Source organism: Anabrus simplex, chromosome 1 (genome assembly GCF_040414725.1).
Source record: "Anabrus simplex isolate iqAnaSimp1 chromosome 1, ASM4041472v1, whole genome shotgun sequence".
NCBI classification, from domain to species: domain Eukaryota; kingdom Metazoa; phylum Arthropoda; class Insecta; order Orthoptera; family Tettigoniidae; genus Anabrus; species Anabrus simplex.
In genome coordinates, this window is record NC_090265.1 from 352,163,776 (window position 1) to 352,183,444 (window position 19,669).

A 19,669-nucleotide genomic window follows, 5' to 3' on the forward strand; every position below is an offset into this window, starting at 1 on the left:
GTACAGAGACGTCTAGCCCTTTAAACCGTTGTGACCTTGAGGTAATTGCAAAATTTCATAGTGCTGGGTCTCACAAGCCCAGCTCCACCGTTCTAAGGTTAATTGTTTACAGTTCTGATAATTCAACAATATGGTTAAAAACAATAGCTTATTTCGAACAGTGCCTTCGTAATATACAGGAAGTACTGTAGAAAATGTTACTCGATAGTGATGAATTTGACGATTCAGACGCTGACACGGATTTTGTCCTACCTGCCTCGTTCAAATACTTTCTTTGCCTACTGGTCTTGATCACAACAAATTCCAGGCTGGATATTTGCTATATTATCCCTTTTTTACGTCACTCTCGGAAAACCTCTGAATAGCCCTAAGTCCCCATGATCTTGATGATGTTTGCGTCAATAATAATAATAATAATAATAATAATAATAATAATAATAATAATAATAATAATAATAATAACAATAATAATAACCCACTGCGCAACCCTGATTTATGCCTCCTCAATTATTATGGCCTTCTCCACGATTTCGTCCGAGTTGCGAGGCATCTCGTTGAAGAAAATAAGGAAACTACAATAACCCCACTTCCCGATTAAAAAGACGGCACACAACAATACCAAGAAGTTCTGATTACCACGACGAAAATCCAACTATACACCAATATTTCCATTTCCTTCGAATGGGGGCAGAAGGCATTTATGGAAGACGAAAATCCCAACCGAAGAAGAATGATTACAAGTCGTTTTACTCATTGGAGCACCGTGATCCCATTAACCACGTCTCTCCACCCTGGGCGGTTTTCGGCTCTACTTAAAGGATTGCTCAAGAGATAAACCAGCGAGCTTCTTAATTTGGTCAATCCATCTGCATGTTACCCTTTCCCGTTGTCTTGTACCTTCCAGCTTCCCTTGCATAATACATTTCTCAAGTTTTCTCTTGCTCTCGTGGTGTGCCCGAAGAACTGAACGATCTTCTGATTGACATATTCGTTCTTTCTGCTGGGCTGGGCACAGATGTTAAATAATTGAGGAGATAGGACGCATCCATGCTTAGCACACTCTGAAACTCTGAAGAATTGTGTAAACCACGGCAGTTTGACAGTCCAATAACTAGTTCCAATGAATGTGATGGGACACCATATTCTGGCAAGTACCTGCCACAACATAATCCAGTGAACACTGTCGAAAGCCTTTGTACATTCGAGGAAACAGATAAGATCAGGAACACAAGGCTCAAAAACGTCTTTGAAGGCTAGTGCCAGAGGTTCCGAGGAAAATTTCCGCGAGATGTATGGCTATCTAGAGGTATGGGGCTTTATTATCTTGTGTCCCGGACGACTTTAGGTGGGACTTCCACGGGTGGTAGCAGACCGGTGTTAAGATCCTGGCAGGAGTTCTAAATTTTTCACTGCTCGGGAAAAAAGAGTATAAATCAAAATACGCAACTTTTCAGTACAGGCAATTTGATGTTTCGCATATTAACAGCGTGCGAACTACACTCCAGAAAACTACTCTTGACAATGATTACAGCGATTAATGATAACATATAAATTATTAAATTAAACAAATTACATTTTGTGTAATTATTTGCAAATGAACCACACCTGAAACATTTTAAAACTGACTTCTACGAAAACAACGATGTTCTACAACGAATATATTATAATTTTACATGTACCGAGCTCGATAGCTGCAGTCGCTTAAGTTCGGCCAGTATCCAGTATTCGAGAGATAGTAGGTTCGAATCCCACTGTCGGCAGCTCTGAAGATGGTTTTCCGTGGTTTCCCATTTTCACACCAGGCAAATGCTGGGGCTGTACTTTAATTAAGGCCACGGCTGCTTCCTTCCAAGTCCAAGCCCTTTCCTGTCCCATCGTCGCCATAAGACATATCTGTGTCGGTGCGAAGTAAAGCCAATAGCAAAAAAAAAAAAAAAAAGTACCTTCAATGTCAAACTCTACAACACACCGTGGGGCATCACAATAAGGACGTATCGTATCTTAAAACTGACCACTCTACGACTTATATTCTTTTTCCCGAACAGCAAATAAATTGTGTCTGGGTGCTCCGCTATACTGTAAAAATAAATGTAATGGCGCAACTTAACTTCTGTTAGGTGTTCTGATTTTAGAGAAAAGTCGTGTAGTTCTTCTTCGAACATCCACTGAAAATGCTTTTTTTTTTTTTTTTTGGCTAGTGGCTTTACTTCGCACCGACACAGATAGGTCTTATGGCGACGATGGGATAGGAAAGGCCCAGGAGTTGGAAGGAAGGGGCCGTGGCCGAAGTTAAGGTACGGCTCCAGCATTTACCTGGTGTGAAAATTGAAAACCACGGAAAACCATCTTCAGGGCTGCCGACAGTAGGATTCGAACCCACAATCTCCAGGATGCAAGCTCACCGCCGAGCGCCCCTAACCGCACGGCCAACTCGCCCGGTCCATTGAAAATGCAGTGTGAGAAAATTACTATTTAAAGAGATTTCCGAAGGAAGGAATAGAAATATTAGATTATATGGAAAATAATGAAGATATTCGAAGTACTCGCGACCTGACAGCCTCATAGTCCATTTCGCAATAACCAGACATCACCACACTACAGTAAATTAGACTCAAAACTATCTTAACCTTTTGTTTCCCTTAATGACAGAAAAAACGAAAGAGACCAAACCGATGGTGTTAGTAGACCCGCACAGGAAGAAACAGCTAACTTGGGAAAGAGATTTCTCTCTCCTTTTTTGTCACCACGTTCGCATTTATTTCAGCCATACACTACGGATGGAATGTGAGACGCGCTACGCGACTTGGAGCGCTTATTCCCTCAGTCACTACTTGGCGAGACTCGGCGGATATTACGATCTTGTCACAATCCTCTCGGGATGGTATGCTCTCTGATGTATGACGTACAATTTAGTACCCTCTCCAGGCTCTTGAGGCACTAATTCAGTTTGATCACTTACTACAGTTGGCTCTGAAGACAACTTCTAACGTCAATGTGGTGAGCTTGAGTAACGCCAAATCTAGCCGCAGTGACAAGTACACAAATGAAGAAATTAATATCCTCAGATTTATTGAACCACTACACTATTAAAAAGATAGCAAAGTTTCATGACAGGATTTTAATCAATTTTACGAATCAGAATTAACCCTTTAATAAGCACTGTTGCTCTGAAGCAACATGAAATTTATCGAAATTACTGACTGTTACTTTTCATTGGGGTGATCACATAAATATGATAGTTAATAAAGGATACATATCTCTGCACATGGTTATGAAGGTATTTAGGGGTTGTAGTAAGGATGTAAAGGAGAGGGCATATAAGTCTCTGGTAAGACCCCAACTAGAGTATGGTTCCAGTGTATTGGACCCTCACCAGGATTACTTGATTCAAGAACTGGAAAAAATCCAAAGAAAAGCAGCTCGATTTGCGCTGGGTGATTTCCGACAAAAGAGTAGCGTTACAAAAATGTTGCAAAGTTTGGGCTGGGAAGACTTGGGAGAAAGGAGACGAGCTGTTCAACTAAGTGGTATGTTCCGAGCTGTCAGTGGAGAGATGGCGTGGCATAACTTATCCTGAAAACTACATTTGAAAACAAGGTGGCAGAAAGAACCTATGCTGTTCCTGGTAAGCTTACGTTATTTATTTTACTTCTCAGCAAATGTACATTTTAGTGACATTCTTGTAGAGTATAACTTAACTAGACATAACTTGTAGTATAACTGGTACAATAATTATTTCAGAAAAGCAGTGTAGATACATCTATATGCGCAGCACTTGATGTACTACAGAAAATCCAGTACAACAGGTCTCCAGCGTTGTAGTTAGTGCATGTGTACTGTACTCTGTGTATTGTAAATCCATTTTGTACAGGGCTGTATTTGAGGTTATTGTGTATATATACATATCGATATTTAGCCTGATACTTAAGTTAAATTTCTATACATCATTTTCCACGGAAATACCAAAGGCATGTTTTGTTTCCAAGTGGATTATTGCTCTACCATCATTTCCCAAGTATTATGGGAACTAGTGCCAACATTTTCATATTCCCTACTGTGCCTACTTTTGTGTAGGCTGTTCAACAGATCCCGTGGTTTGTAAAAGAAGACGTATTGACAAGAATACGCCGTTATCGGCTGTTCAACAGATCCCGTGGTTTGTAAAAGAAGACGTATTGACAAGAATACGCCGTTATCGGAAGATGGACTGGAGGACCTACTAGAGCGAATGCTAATTAATAATGTTACTTGCTTTACGTCCCACTAACTACTTTTACGGTTTTCGGAGACGCCGATGTGCCGGAATTTTGTCCCGCAGGAGTTCTTTTACGTGCCAGTAAATTTACCGACACGAGGCTGACGTATTTGAGCACCTTCAAATACCACCGGACTGAGCCAGGATCGAACCTGCCAAGTTGGGGTCAGAAGGCCAGCGCCTCAACCGTCTGAGCGACTCAGCCCGGCGAGAGCGAATGCAGAATGGTGAGATATCTGACCTAGATTGCATCTCTAATGGCGAACAATTCGAAAAAATCGAATGAAAAAATGTCCAGTTGCTACAAAAAAAAAAAATGAAGACGTGGTATCATACATGAAACTGTAAGTAGCGATGAAATGAAACGAAATGTCGTATGGCTTTTAGTGCCGGGATATCCCAGGACGGGTTCAGCTCACCAGGTGCAGGTCTTTCTATTTGACACCCGTAGGCGACCTGCGCGTCGTGATGAGAATGAAATGATGATGAAGACAACATATACACCCAGCCCCGTGCCGTAGGAATTAATCAATTAAGGTTAAAATCCCTGACCAGGCCGGGAATCGAACCCGGGGCCCTCTGAATCGAAGGCCAGTACGCTGACCGTTCAGCCAACGAGTCGGACAAGTAGCGATGACAGTAGTCATTACTCAGTGGAATGACAAGACAGTGATTATGGCATCGAGTTTAGTGGGGAAGGGACAGTCAGCCAGTGTTCAAAGATGGAGCAAAGCTGAGAAGGTGTGATCCGGCCTCAAGTTATAAGATGCTACAACTCCTCAATGGGTGGTGTAGATAAAACTGACTTCTTGGTCAGGATCTTCATTCGGTCACGCAAACGGACGTTGAGAGTCATATTCCACTTCATAAATCTAGCAATCACTAACAGTTGGCTAGACTCTTAAGTGAGATGCAGAGGTGAAATTTGTCCCCAAAGGCGAACAGAAGGATCTACTAGAATTTTCCTTTGATATCGTTGAGGCTTTAGCTAAAGCTGGTGTTCCTGTATTGAATCCCATGAGGGGAAGACCGAGCACTGAGTCCCCTGTCACTCTTTCTTACAAGAAGAAACTATAAAGCAGGAGGTAAGGCCAGTGAATGACATCAGATACGACAATGTGAGTCACTGACCAACAATGGCAAGGAAAATGCAAGAAATAAATTTGTACTCAACGCTCAAGAACAAAGTGTGAAAAATGTGTTGTTCACTTATGTTTGACAACACATATCAACTTTTTCAACGCTTTCCACAATCGTTAGTTACCTAACCGATTAATGAAACTAGTTTGCAAGGTAATTAAATTTACAACAAAGAGTTTCTTCCGTGAAAACTATGAGAGAAAGAACAGAAGATAAAAGGGAAATTGTGCTTAAATATGGGAATGTATACTATGTTTGAAACCAGGTGTACTATTTATAACAGGTGCAAGCATAAGTCTTTTCGGTTTCACTAAAGAGATGGCGTCGGCGAACAGTACGCAGCGTATGAATTTGACACATACGTCAGTCTGTTCGTCTGACATTAACCTACCAACACACACAAGCTGAGTCCGCCAAACACTAGCGTCTGTGTTGTATCGTTCAGTGATCATGTCGACGTTTATGCCTGAAAAAGAACATTTGCAGCACGCATTGCTTTTCTTATTTAATCGAAAGAAAAAAGTTGTGGAAAGTCATCGTTTGCTGGTAGAAACATATGGTGAACACGCTCCATTGATTTGAACATGTGAGACGTGGTGATATCACTGAAAAATACAGTGGTAGGACCAGAGCAGTATTGAATATTATGAACTCTTGAAGCCCGGCGAAACCGTTAATGCACAATACTATCGCCAACAAATGATTAATTTAAATCACGCATTGATCGAAAAACGACCGGAATGGGCCAGAAAACATGGCACAGTGATTTTTGTTACACGACAATGCGCCGTCTCACACAGCAAAACCAGTGAAAGACACCTTGAAGTCGCTTGGATGGGACATCCTTCCGCTCCCGCCGTACTACCCCAAGCTGACGCCATTTAACTATCACCTTTTCACATCAATGGGGTACGCGATCGCAGAGCAGCTCTTCAGCAATTTCGAGGAAGTTGGAAAATGGACCAATGAATGGTTTGCCGCAAAAGACAAGCAGTTTTTCAGGCATGGTATTCATAACTTACCTGAAAGATGGACGAAGTGTGTAGAAGCCGATGGCCATTATTTTGAATAAACAGAAAATGAATTTCCGTTGAAAATTGCGTGTTTTCTTTACCACAAAAACCGTCAAAAACTTATGCATACACCTAGTAGTACATCCTCTAATAGAAAAACTATGAGTGTACTTTTTTTTTGTATTTCCTTGAATAAATAAAAACTTTTAGATGTAGAATAACACGTTTTATTTTTTTTGTGTGAAAAATAATAAATCAGGGCCGAAAAGGATGTAGTGCACATTTTACTCTTAGATGTTTAGCATGAAGGTGTCGCTTAAATGGGAGATGAATGGATTTTTTGAAAGATTTTCCTATAAATCCACTCACTACATGGTAATTTGATGATGCTATAGGGATACCTCTCTCGGTGCAGGTGGGTGGCGGCGGCAGCGGTGGCGGTACGGGGACGGGTGGCAGTAGCGCCATGGAAGAACACCGACGCATGCGTAACTACTTGCGCCGGATGGAACGTGAGGGCGTGCAGAGGGTGAAGATGTTCGTCGTCATTACGGGCGCTTACGTGCTCTTCTGGGGCCCTCTCTTCTTCGTCACGCTGGTGCACAGCCCTGTGCTAGGCAACCAGATGAGCTACGAGGTAAGAGTATATGTATTTATTAGTTAACTGGTCTTGGAATACAATTACAAGAGATAATGTCTATAATGATCAATATCGAAACAACAGAGAATAGTATATGAATGACGTCGAATTCAGACCCGAGCTCAAACGACAAGCACCAAAATAAAGATACCAAGAATAGGTCCTCAGGGAAATACACGGTGTAGTTTTGATACAAGTGTGCTTTCCATGCCAACAGACAAATGTTTACAGAAAACAGTATTTATATATTCGCATGGATTTACAAACCTTTACAGCATGGTACCCCAGCCAAATGTAGACAAAATGGGGGTTAACCCCCAGTTCCACACCGACACCGTTGAAAATTTAGAGCAAAAGTACCACAATTTTTGAACTGAATAATAACAATAATGAAAAGGGATTTACCAGACATGACTCACCCAGGTTTATAGCCTACATAGAATAATTGGGAGTCGTAAGGGGATAAACTATCGATGGAGACAATACTCTTACGTCAAGAAGTGGAATGTGTCCTCTCTTATGTTCCCCTATGCTCATACTGTATTGTCGTAAGGAACTGCTGTACCTACTGTAGTAGACAGGAATGCATTTTTTGAAAATATTACTGAATATGAAAGGCCACATCTCTTTGCTCGCACATTTCTTCAGATATTTTCTGTGTTGACTGTCTGTATTCTGAAAAATATACGGAGAGCAATCTCAAATAGATGAGGTTGTCAGGATTGCAGAATTATTTTGGATAATCCCATGCATGATCTTCAGCAGCTTTTCAACAAGAGTTTTTGCCTTCAGACATCGATACCCCTCACTCCTCAGATTACAGCGCTGACTACCGCAGCTATTACCGATCAGAAAATAGACTACAGTGAATAATCTACAGAGTTTATGTGCAGGCCAATGTTTGTGCAGCATTATTCACGCCTTCGTGAAGCGACGGTACACCACATACTACTTACTCTACAATGCAAACTTGAGCCGCTGTTACCAATCAGAGCTCAGATCACTTGTTGATTCACTTTTCATCTTCCACTCGACCATGTCTTCGCGAAACCGAGGACATTCTTGGTCCCCCACTGCGAACTATCGCAGCTGTAGATAATTAGGAAACAGTCATCAATAGTCTTCCAGAGGCAGTTTACTCGACACGTACTGGCACTGTAGATAAGCCATTCAGAACACGATCCTGACTCTAATTGCGGAATTGATATATTCGTTGCCAATAACAAGACTAAAGCACCTGAAACATACTTTAATTTTTAACAATAATGGTCAACCGGCGGGAACCGAGCCCACAACCTTCTGATTTGGCGTCGGATACTCTACCGATTGAACTACAGTGGCCCTGGTCATGTTCTGTTGGAGGGGATCTCAACTACAGGTCTGGCACTACTGCCAGCCCAACTGTAGTGTGTGTGGTTGTTGTTGTTGTACTTGACATTCAATGCAGTGATGAATATTAATTAGTCACTTCGAATTGGCCGGCAGCGGGCGACAAACGCGCAGTCCACAGTTGTGCAGGCAGTACCAGACTGTAGCTCAGATCCCTTCCAAGAGAACAAATATGATCAATACTATCGTAGCTGAATTTGTAGAGCATTTGACGCGAAATCGGAAGGTTATGGTTGTTTCGACTGGTGTCCGGTTGGCCATTTTTGCTCTGTAGGCCTACTTAACATCTTTCGACATGGAAGTCTACCATGTGTACTGAACGCGACCTAAAATGCTGAAAGTCTATTTCAGTTACAATGTGGTCGTGAAGACTAAAAACACAAATTCCATGGCCTACAGCCCTGATGTGCCTTGACCTACCACGTGACCGCTGCTCAGCCCGAAGGCCTGCAGATTACGAGGTGGTGCGTGGTCAGAGCAAAGAATCCTCTCAGCCGTTATTCTTCGGCTTACTAGACCGGGGTCGCTCTCTCACCGTCAGATAGTTCCTCGCGTTTTCTCACGTAGGCTGAGCGGACCTTGAAACAGTCCTCAAACCTCGCTGAACTGACTGGGAATCGAACCAGGGGCCTCTGGATAACAGGAAGCCTCGCTACCCCTAGAACGCGGGGCACATTAACACTGCTTTCTTTTTCAGATCACTCCCCACGCAATAAACCTTCGCGCGTTCATGAACACTACGTTACTTCTAACCCTATTTCGGAGACTCGTATGTGTGTTATCAACACGCAAATTGAAGCATATTAGCACTGGTTGTTTCAGATCACTTTCTGTTCTTAAGTCCTTCCTCACTTACACACGTGTTACCAATAACGAAACTACTGTCAAGCACATGATCACACCGTCTTTGTTTCAGATCACTCTCCATGTGGCATACGTTCACGCGTTCGTGAACCCGACGCTGTTCCTGGTCCTACATCGCGGACTACGTCAGGCAGCGCTAGACCTGTGCTGCGGCTGTTGCACTCAGTGGGGCGATTGGCTGCTCACACTCGTCAGCAACAGCAACAACAGTCAAGTGGCGCCGCCCCCCACGCTCCTCCCGCCTCCGCCGCCCCCACAACCACCGGCAGATATTTCACTGTTGAAACCACCGCTGCCAGCGACGAACACCAAACACCAACTGGTAAATCGCAACTATATGTGAGTAGTATGTGGTGACCCTCCCCTTCACCTCACAGCACTAGAACACACGTTCACGAGATGTCTGCATCCGATCTCCGGATAAATGAGGAATTCTTCCCACTTCTTCGCTCACAGCAATCCCTGCAATCGCTGGAGGAACGATAAACCGGATCAATGATTAGAGGCTAAAAATGAAGGTCGTTAACTTAGCTGGCTTCCTAATCTCACGGAGCAGAATTGTTGTATATTAAGCAGTAGTGCTGTTGTCTTAAAGCACAAAACTGTATTACTGAACTGGTTGTGGTTATATTTGTCAACTAGGCTACGAAATAATTTATTTATAATAGAAATGAACCGCATTAAAACGAATATATGTAAGATCTGATTTCCTGTGCGCATAGTCTTTCATCTTCTTCTTGTCGTTACTCTAGTTTTCCAAAATCCTGGTGGTGCGCTGATGTGTTCTGTGTAGCACTTATAGACTTGGTCAAATTTTGAGGCCGGATTGCCTTCCTGACGCCAATCCCATTTTGAGGAATGTACTGAAATATTATGTTTCTTTGGTAGTTGGCACCGTCGTGTGTTGCGAGTAAATAAAGCGGTGTGTATAAGAACAAACACAAACACCCAGTCCCGATCCAGAATAATTAACTAGACACAGAAAATCCCCGCGACCGTCTGAACCGAAGGATGCTACGCTGATCATTCAGCCAAGGAGCCAGGCGTCAGGGCACTTGTAGTTGTAACAATTTCCACGGAGAATCAAGTGCAACTACGTATGCAAACAGATGAAGCCTGATGAAGTAAGGTTCACAGGGCACCAAAGTGTTTTCTAACACGGGCCATCGCAATATCAACTCATCCATCATGCAAAACATCGAAATAAGGTGGATTTTCTGTGTTTACAAAACAGATAAGACGGTTTCCCTCAGTAAATTTTGAAGTACGAATAGTTCGAAGTCACAAACGACTTCTCGCATCGAAATACTGTAGATAATAACTCAAAACCTAACGCGAGCACGGCAGAAATGTTAAAATATATATATATATATATATATCCTCTTTCAACCCCCCCAGCCCCGCCAGTTTCGTTATGAAGATAATTTCCAAGCGCAGGAAATAAATATCAATAGATACGTATTTAAAATCACATGTGTCACGAATTGCCTCACCGTATAGCTGGAAACTTTGAATAATAATAATAATAATAATAATAATAATAATAATAATAATAATAATAATAATAATAGTTCTACGATCTACTATGTTTGCAGACAACGAGAATGTACTTTCTTCCCGCAGAATATTTTACGTACTGGTAAATCTACCATCACAAGGCTGACGTATTTGAGCACCTTGAAACACCACCGTGCTGAGCCGAGATCGAACCCGCTAAACTGGGCTCAGAACGCCAGCACTCTTTCGTCTGAGCCACTCAGCCCGGGTTTATCAACGGGACTGCAGTTCAGTCAGACTAACGGCCTTATACCCAAGAGAACATCAATACAGTTCAACCAGCTCCCCAGCAAATGGTTAAAGCATTAACGAAATAGAGGGCAAATTATTTTTATCTGCAGGAGTCAATGCTTCCACTTGAACCACCTGCTACCTTTTCATTAATTTTAAAAACCTACAGCGACTCGTTTAATAGAGCATTAATATGGCTACAAAGTTAAGTCCCTCTTCCGAATAAATAAATAAATAAATAAATAAGTACCACGAGCATAAAATGAATAACAAACGTTAATTACCATACAGTAACGGACATCACGTGAACGATCCCTTAGATGTGGCATGCTAAATGTTAGGTTGTTTATGTCGCACAGCTTGCATGCATTTGAGTAGTATCCTCAAACTTGTGACATTCTGTATTCCTGTCGCGATACGTGGATAAATTGTTACAGAGACAATTCCTTCATCAAATGTGCCTTTCATTTAACATAATTGTTCCCTTTTTCAGGAAGTAAGCAGAGGGATGGCTAGTGTTGATTCTTCCATTTAACGCCTTGTTACAAGGTAGCCATCAGTAGTTAGTAATTGATAAAACGTGTATGTTGTGATGTCCAAATCTGCAATGTAAACAAGGAATATGGTCGGGACGGTCGACACCATGAGGAAAGCACCATTCCAGTACTTGTCGGAATTTGAAACAGAAAAGTTCGGTCCCATTCTAGCGACATCATCACACCTTGAAGTGTGGAGATAGCTAACGGGAAACCACTTTGGAACTAAGCAACCTTGGTAGTATGGCGCCTTAAATAATGCACAGTTTCAGCTCTGGGAAGCTGCACTATTTTGGCATCTGGCTTTTGAATGCTGGCGCTGAAAATGACTCTCCTGACCATATAGAGCACCTATCTCGGTTAAAAATATTTTTGGAGCTTTTCAGAATAACTCCTAGAGTTGGGGAGTGTGATACCAATATCTCCACAACGGTTGTGTTAGGGTTTTTAAACATGATTTTCCGTCCCGTACGGACTTACCGAGTTTTGTTCTTCGCATAGTGAGGCTTAACATGAGCTTTGTCTAGTTCTTGTACGATAAATTTTATACTTCCCCTCTTTAAGCCTATGTTAATGTGCCAAAGTGCCTAAATCTAGGGAATGGAGAGGGCTGTTAAAAATTCGTGTAGACAGTTAAGCGCTGAGTCCTAAAAGTATTAAAAAATGGATTCAGATTGGTGGATTTGTATAAGGAACGGATAGAGAGACGGACAGACATTCTGCTTTATGTAGACCTATATATAGGCCTATACTGTCTGCTTCCGTAGCGTAACGGTTAGTGTTGTTAGCTGCCGTCCTCGGGGGGCCGAATTCGATTCCCGGTACTGCCAAAAATTTAAGAATGACAAGCGGGCTGGTATGTAGGTGAAATGGTACATGCAGCTCACCTCCATTGTGGGTGTGCCTGAAAAGAGCTGCATCACCTCGGGATGAGGACACGAGTTTACTTTTACTTATATAGTAGACTCTGCGACCAACATAACCTACATCATATTATCATAAACATAGCTGATATCTTGCTTGAAATTTGGAGCATTTAGACACCATTACATCAAATTAATGAAAACAATAACTAAATACTGCGTACTTTTTTGGTAAATGACAAGGCATATCATTCAGTGCACATGATAAACCAGAACGTTTGAAGCTTAGGCCTATCCTGTTTGCTGATTCTAGCTCTATTCATACCGGGCGAGTTGGCCGTGCGGTTAGGGGCGCGCAACTGTGAGCTTGCAGCCGAGAGATAGTGGGTTCAAACCCCACTGTCGGCAGCCCTGAAGATGGTTTTCCGTGGTTTCCCATTTTCACACCAGGCAAATGCTGGGGCTGTACCTTAAATAAGGCCACGGCCGCTTCCTTCCAACTCCTAGCCCTCTCCTATCTCATCGTCGCCATAAGACCTATCTGTGTCGGTGCGATGTAAACACACTAGCCCAAAAAAAAAAAGTTTTTATCATCTACAAGTTTCTCAAACGAGGGTACATTTCATGGATTGTATAATTTATTTATAATTTATCAAGGGGTAAAGCAAGATATACTTACCACCTTACGAATACTTTTCTAAGCTATTGTGCGCTATTGCCTACTGCTCCCGCCATCTTGTTCATTACCAGATTCGTGCTCAGGCCTTCTATTTATAGGTGTTGGTCCAGTCTATTATTCCTTGGTATTCTAAGTTCCATGCTTTTCGTGTGTCAACACATATTATAAGCGACTTCATTTTATTTTATTAAAAAAAAATATATATATGATAATATAACTGCTTTTACGTGCGGTCGGAGTGGAGGCATTTAGATTTGTACAACGAACGGACAAACTTACTTCTGATTTTATAGATATAGCCAATAATTATATGGAGGAATACAATTTCTATCTGTAAGAAACACTAAACTCAGTTGAGTGGTTCTCGAGAATACCTCCACAGACAAACAAACTTACAAACTTTATGTTTCTTTATAACAGTAGCATGAAAGTATACATCATATAGGACCAACAATCGGGAGGGTGCCTCAGTCTGATGAACACTACAATCTCGGCGAGCTCTACATCAGGTACAGCCCGTAGTAAACGTTCGTATCGCTGTGTGGCCATGGTTGACGAAGTGATCACTGGCGGGGAGGGTTGTACGGAGAGTTATACCTCAATCCACCCTTTTGTAAGTGCCGTGTTCGTGTCCCACCGCTGTCGATCGATGCAGGGTCATTGTCGTGGTGCTCATTGTGCATACGGTGTGCAGCGCTAAATACCCCACGTGCTTCAACTCAGATAATTAATCTACATGTATTGTTTATGCATGTATGAGCATAAACACTGCAGGTAGGATCATGGTCTGCATTACATCCGCATCTCACAATGCACAAATTTCGGTGGAGATTGATTTACAGAAAACACAACTAGGAAACTATCTTATCTTTGTACTAATCAGAAAGGAGAAGAGGAAGAGGTCCGATCCTTCGAATATTGAAGGTATCGGTAAAAGAAATGGAACAACTACGAAGGGTATGAAAATGAAAGACAACATAGGCCGCACAAACCTAATACTGTCACGGTCGGAAGAGAGCAAGGACTGACCAAGGGAGACTGGATAGTAAAGATGAACGTGAGCACCTTGGCATACGCGGAAGCAATGCCAGACTCATCTAGGGGCCCCACGGTCGCAACCCACGCTCCCACACAGACACGGGATTACCCTTTCACTGACCCCTTAGAATTAATTCACTGGATCAGATCCATACTTTGTGGGTTTGTTTACGCCGAGGAAATGGATTTCTGAAGGGCGGTCAAAAATCTTGGCAGTCTACGTCATAACAGTTTTCATTCTGCGTACACACAACAATGAATTAAGCTTCAAGATGGCAGTGACTTACATGATGTTCGCGTGTAATATTGTCGCTTGGAACTATTGAGTAATCGGTCATTCTAGGCTAAAATTTACCGTCTGAAGCACCAGAGTGAAGCTGCTAAGTACTTTTGTAGTGAGTGTGGTTTTAAATCTGCGTTGTGGAGATTAGTGTTCATTAAAGGATCAATCTCATACCTATAACCTCATCTTGTTAGCTAACCGATAATGGCCGCCTCTGTTGATGGAGGTCGGCAAGTTTTTTTCTAACTCAATGAATCTAAATAATGAAAATCAGCAAGTCTCAAGTAACCTCATGAATCGACAGAATAAAGAAAGCATAATTCCCACCCGTACCGGTGAACCAGGTAACCTCATGACAACCTCTATCACTGTTCCTAACACGCTTAATCAATCTCCTAACAACCCAAGGTTAAGTTACTCTGCAGCAATGCAATCCTACCCTACCAAAGATCAACCTATTGTTATTGAATCTTGCGATGGTATTAGTATCCGAGATTATATACTAGCAATTGGAAAAGTCACTAGCCCTAGTAACATCCGATTTGTCTCACGGATATCTAATGGAAGAATATGTATCTTCCTTGCAAGTCAAAAGTGTGTTGAAGAATTAATTTCAAAACATCCTAAGATTCTCATAAATAATGTCTCCTTGGAAATAAGACCTCTCCTAACTAAAAACAAACGAGTTATTCTATCCAATGTTTGCCCTGTGATTCCTAATATTGTTATTGAAGAAGAATTTCTCAAACTCGGTATTAAACCAATGTCAAAGATATCACCTATTAGAGCCGGTTTAACAATCCCCGGATTTTCTCACATTCTTAGTTTTCGGAGACAGATTTATATTCAAAATGAAGACTTTAACTAACTTCCAGACTCACTCCAAATCGAATATGAGGGTACCAATTACTGGATTTATTTATCCTCTGACACACCCACCTGCTTTCTTTGTAAAACTGAGGGGCACTTAGCTAGAAACTGTCCTGATAATGATGAAATAATAAATGAAGGCTCCTCATTAAATCAAAACAGTCATTCTCGTGGCAAGATCAATCTAACAGAATTTCCCCAACTAGTAGAGGATACACAAAAAATTAAAACAAACTGTCAAGACAATATACCTGCACTCCCTCACAAACTACTGTTCAGACAACTGCTACATCTACATCTCTTCAGTGTTCTCAGAATCAAAACTGTGGGCCTTTACCCTCAGTCGAAACGACTCTAACCTCTCATTTGGAATGCCCTCAAAACCCCTCATGTGTTCATCTTGCTCGATCGAAGAGACCAATATCACTATCTAGCAGTGAAACTACAGGCAGAAAAGACCTTGATTTTAAGGAACCTCCCCTAACAACTGAACCTAAGGCAAGTGAACAGACAGGGAAACACAAGACAAAACAAACTTACAAGAAACCAAAGACAGAAAAAGAAAGCACAACTATTAGTGATATGCTTAAGCCAATTAAGCAAGTTCTAGAAGCCAACCCTCAGTCCTTTCCCCTCAATTACTTACAACTCCAATCCTTTTTTGAAAACAGTATTGGAGTTAATGACATTGCAGCAATAGCTTCCAATTACACCCAAGATCTAGAGGGTTTAGCCCAAGCCCTTCAAAAACTATATCCATACTACACTGAGAAATCCATTAAGAACAGGAGTACTCGAATAGTCAAGAAACTGCTTAAGGCTAGCAGTGAAAACCGAGGTGAAGCAATTAACAGTTTAGTTCCAGATTACTCCAGCGATGACTCTACTTCCCTCACATAATGCTGATAAAATTCCCTCTACACTTGTTTGTCATTCTTATGACTATATCATTACTTCAATGGAACCTCAACAGTTTTCGATCGCAGCGAGAGTATTTACAACTTCTACTAAATAAACATCAGCCTTCAGTTGTCTGTCTACAAGAAACTAACTTTAGAGACAACTTTGTTTCCCATTTAAGACAGTTCAACGTACATTATAAGAACCGAATTAATCCAAATCATGCAAGTGGAGGCGTAGCCACCTATGTTAAAAATAATTTACACCATCAAGAGGTTCCTTTAACTACTGATTTAGAAGCAGTCGCAGTTTTATTATACCTACCACAAACTATATGTGTATGTAATGTTTATTTTCCTACGAATAGTACATCTCACGCTGATGATTTAAGAAACCTAATACACCAACTCCCCAAACCCTTCATTTTGATGGGTGATTTTAATAGCCACAACAGTTTATGGGGTAGTCGCAATACTGATGCAAGGGGGAAAGAAATAGAGAAGATACTAGATGAATTTACTCTAGTATTATTGAACTCAACTGCTCCAACTCGTTTTGATATAGCACACGGAACATACAGTAGCATAGATTTAACTATATGTACGCCAGGCATAGCTGCACTATTTAACTGGTCCATTTATTCAACTCTACAAGGAAGTGACCACTTCCCCATCATAATTAATGATGATCAAAGTTCTCCAGACAACACATCAAAACTCCAATACTGTAAATGGAATTTAAATAAGGCAAATTGGCAATCATTTAGAAAGATTGTAAATAACTATTTAAATGATCTAACTCCAACAAATGAATTTCCTTCTAAGCACATCAATGATATTGTTCAAGACTTCACTGAAGTAATAATTAAATCTGCTGACCAGAGCATCCCAAAAACTGCTCCTATGTCCTTCAAGAAAACGGTTCCCTGGTGGAATGACTCCTGTAAAGAGGCTATCAAAAATAAAAACCGTGCGCTTACTACCTATACAAAAGAAATCCTACGCCTGAAAATAAAATCAATTTTTCAAAAACACCGAGCAATAGCACGAAATAAAATAAAATTAAGTAAGAAAACCTCCTGCCAAACTTCACAAAAAGTTATGTGGAATGAAATCCAAAGAATAAGTGGCAAATACAATAAATTCTGTATTACCTCTCACTCAAACCAGGGAAGGACATTTTGATCCCAGATAATTATCGTCCCATCGCCTTGACAAATACAATGTGTAAGCTACTGGAGAAAATTGTTAACAAGAGATTACGCTGGTATTTGGAACATATACACTTTTTTAGTGATGCACAAAATGGTTTTCGTCAAGCACGTTCAACAACAGATACTCTGATATGTTTAGAATCAGAAATCCGAGAAGCTTTCCTAAATAATCAGCACCTCATAGCTGTTAGTTTAGACATTGAGAAGGCATATGACATGGTGTGGAAAGACTATCTAATTGAAACAATGATGAAACATAATATTTCAGGAAACATGCTTCACTTCATTTATAATTTCCTTAAAGATCGCCGAATTCAAGTCAGGACAAATGGAACTCTTTCACATGAAGTAACCATTGACAATGGAGTTCCCCAAGGATCAGTCATCAGTGTCACATTATTCCTCGTTGCAATAAATGGCATTGTCTCCAACATTCACCTACCAGTAAAGGCTTGCCTTTTTGCCGATGATTTGACTACTATACTAAGTGCAGGAAGAAATAAATTAACTACTCAACAGTTACTTCAAGAATCAATTGATAATATCCAAAAATGGGCTAAAGTTACAGGGTTCAAGTTTTCCAAAACTAAAACCAAATGCATACTCTTCTCCAAATGTAAACATACTGTACAAGACCCTGAGCTGTACATGGACAATCACAAAATTGAAACAGTAGCAACTATGAAAATCTTAGGAGTTTTATTCGACACTACGTTAAGTTGGATACCTCACCTGAAAAACCTTAAAGATGACTGCTTGCGAAGGCTGAACATAATGAAGATCCTGGCAGCAAGGAACTGGGGGGCAGACTACCAAGTGCTAATGAACACGTACAAAGCCATTATTAGGGCTAAATTAGACTATGGCAGCATTGTATACAATTCCGCAAGAATGTCTTCACTCAAAATCCTTGATTCCATCCAGTCCTCAGCTCTTCGAATTGCTCTAGGAGCCTTCCGTACCAGTCCAGTAGCCAGCATTCAAATAGAAGCAAATGAACCACCACTCACAATTAGACGTAGACAACTAAGTTTGACTTACGCGCTCAAGGTAGCAACTATGAGTGAATCAAGAATTAAGTTGTATGCTTTTCCTAACAAGCATCAAGGTACACTCATTAAATCTGGATCACAACCACAGCCTTTCAATGTCAGAATAGCCACGTTTCTTGAAGAACTAAATTTAAATATCCCTCCAATACTTCTCACAGACAACTCTCTTAATGTCCCACCATGGACTATTACCCTTCCAAAAATTAACTTTGAAATAAATTACAGTGTCAAAGATGAAACTTACAGATCTCACTACCATCAATTATTTCTTGAAATTTCTAATAAATACCCAAGGCACACTGCAATCTATACTGATGGATCAAAATGTGAGGAAAGAAATGGATGTGGGATTATATACCCTGAACGTACCATGCTATACCGATTGCCTGACTACTATACAGTCTTCTCTAATGAGCTGTATGCAATAAAGCAGGTTATGCTATATATTTTGAAAACCAGCACCTGTAATAACTCCATCATTTTTTCTGATTCAAAAAGTGCATTAAACGCAATAGAAAGTCCATCATCGAAACACATCCTTGTACAAGAAATACAACTGTTGTTTAACAACATCATGAAAGAACGCAAACAAGTCATCCTTGTGTGGATACCCTCTCATAGAGGTATTCAAGGCAATGAATCTGTTGATCAAGCAGCTAAAGACGCTACTTACCTCCCGCTAGGAGATCTAACAATAGCTACCCCTCACACTGACATTATTGCCTATGCTAAAACAAAATTATACCAACAGTGGAAGATAAAATGGCTTCAAACTTCGAACAGCAAATTCCACGAAGTAACAACGGAATCTACAGTACAACACTATCTTCACAACCTTCACAGGCAAGATCAAGTCTTAATAACTAGAATACGGATTGGCCACTCCAAGATAAGTCACAGCTACTTCCTTGAGAAGAAACTGCCTCCCATCTGTACAACATGCAATAGTGTGTTGACTGTGAAGCACATCATAACAGACTGTTCACGGTATGACAAATGGCGCCACTACCACGGTATACCTACGGATATTAAGGGGACACACTCATCTCCTTCACTGTGCAAACAAATTATCAAGTTTTTCAAAGACACTGGTCTGTATTCAAAAATTTAACTCTTCAGTTTTAAATACCAATTTTATATATATAT

At 40.9% G+C, this 19,669-nt stretch overlaps 1 protein-coding gene across 1 annotated transcript in view; it reads left to right on the forward strand.

The window, feature by feature from the left end:
* LOC136866095 (uncharacterized) overlaps window positions 1-19,669 on the forward strand; it is a 629,091-nt gene that overhangs the window by 535,435 nt on the left and 73,987 nt on the right. The window contains exons 4-6 of the mRNA XM_068226418.1: window positions 5,919-5,927; window positions 6,868-7,045; window positions 9,354-9,623. Coding sequence (XP_068082519.1) covers window positions 5,919-5,927; window positions 6,868-7,045; window positions 9,354-9,623 — 457 coding nt within the window. The remainder of the gene's footprint in view (window positions 1-5,918; window positions 5,928-6,867; window positions 7,046-9,353; window positions 9,624-19,669) is intronic.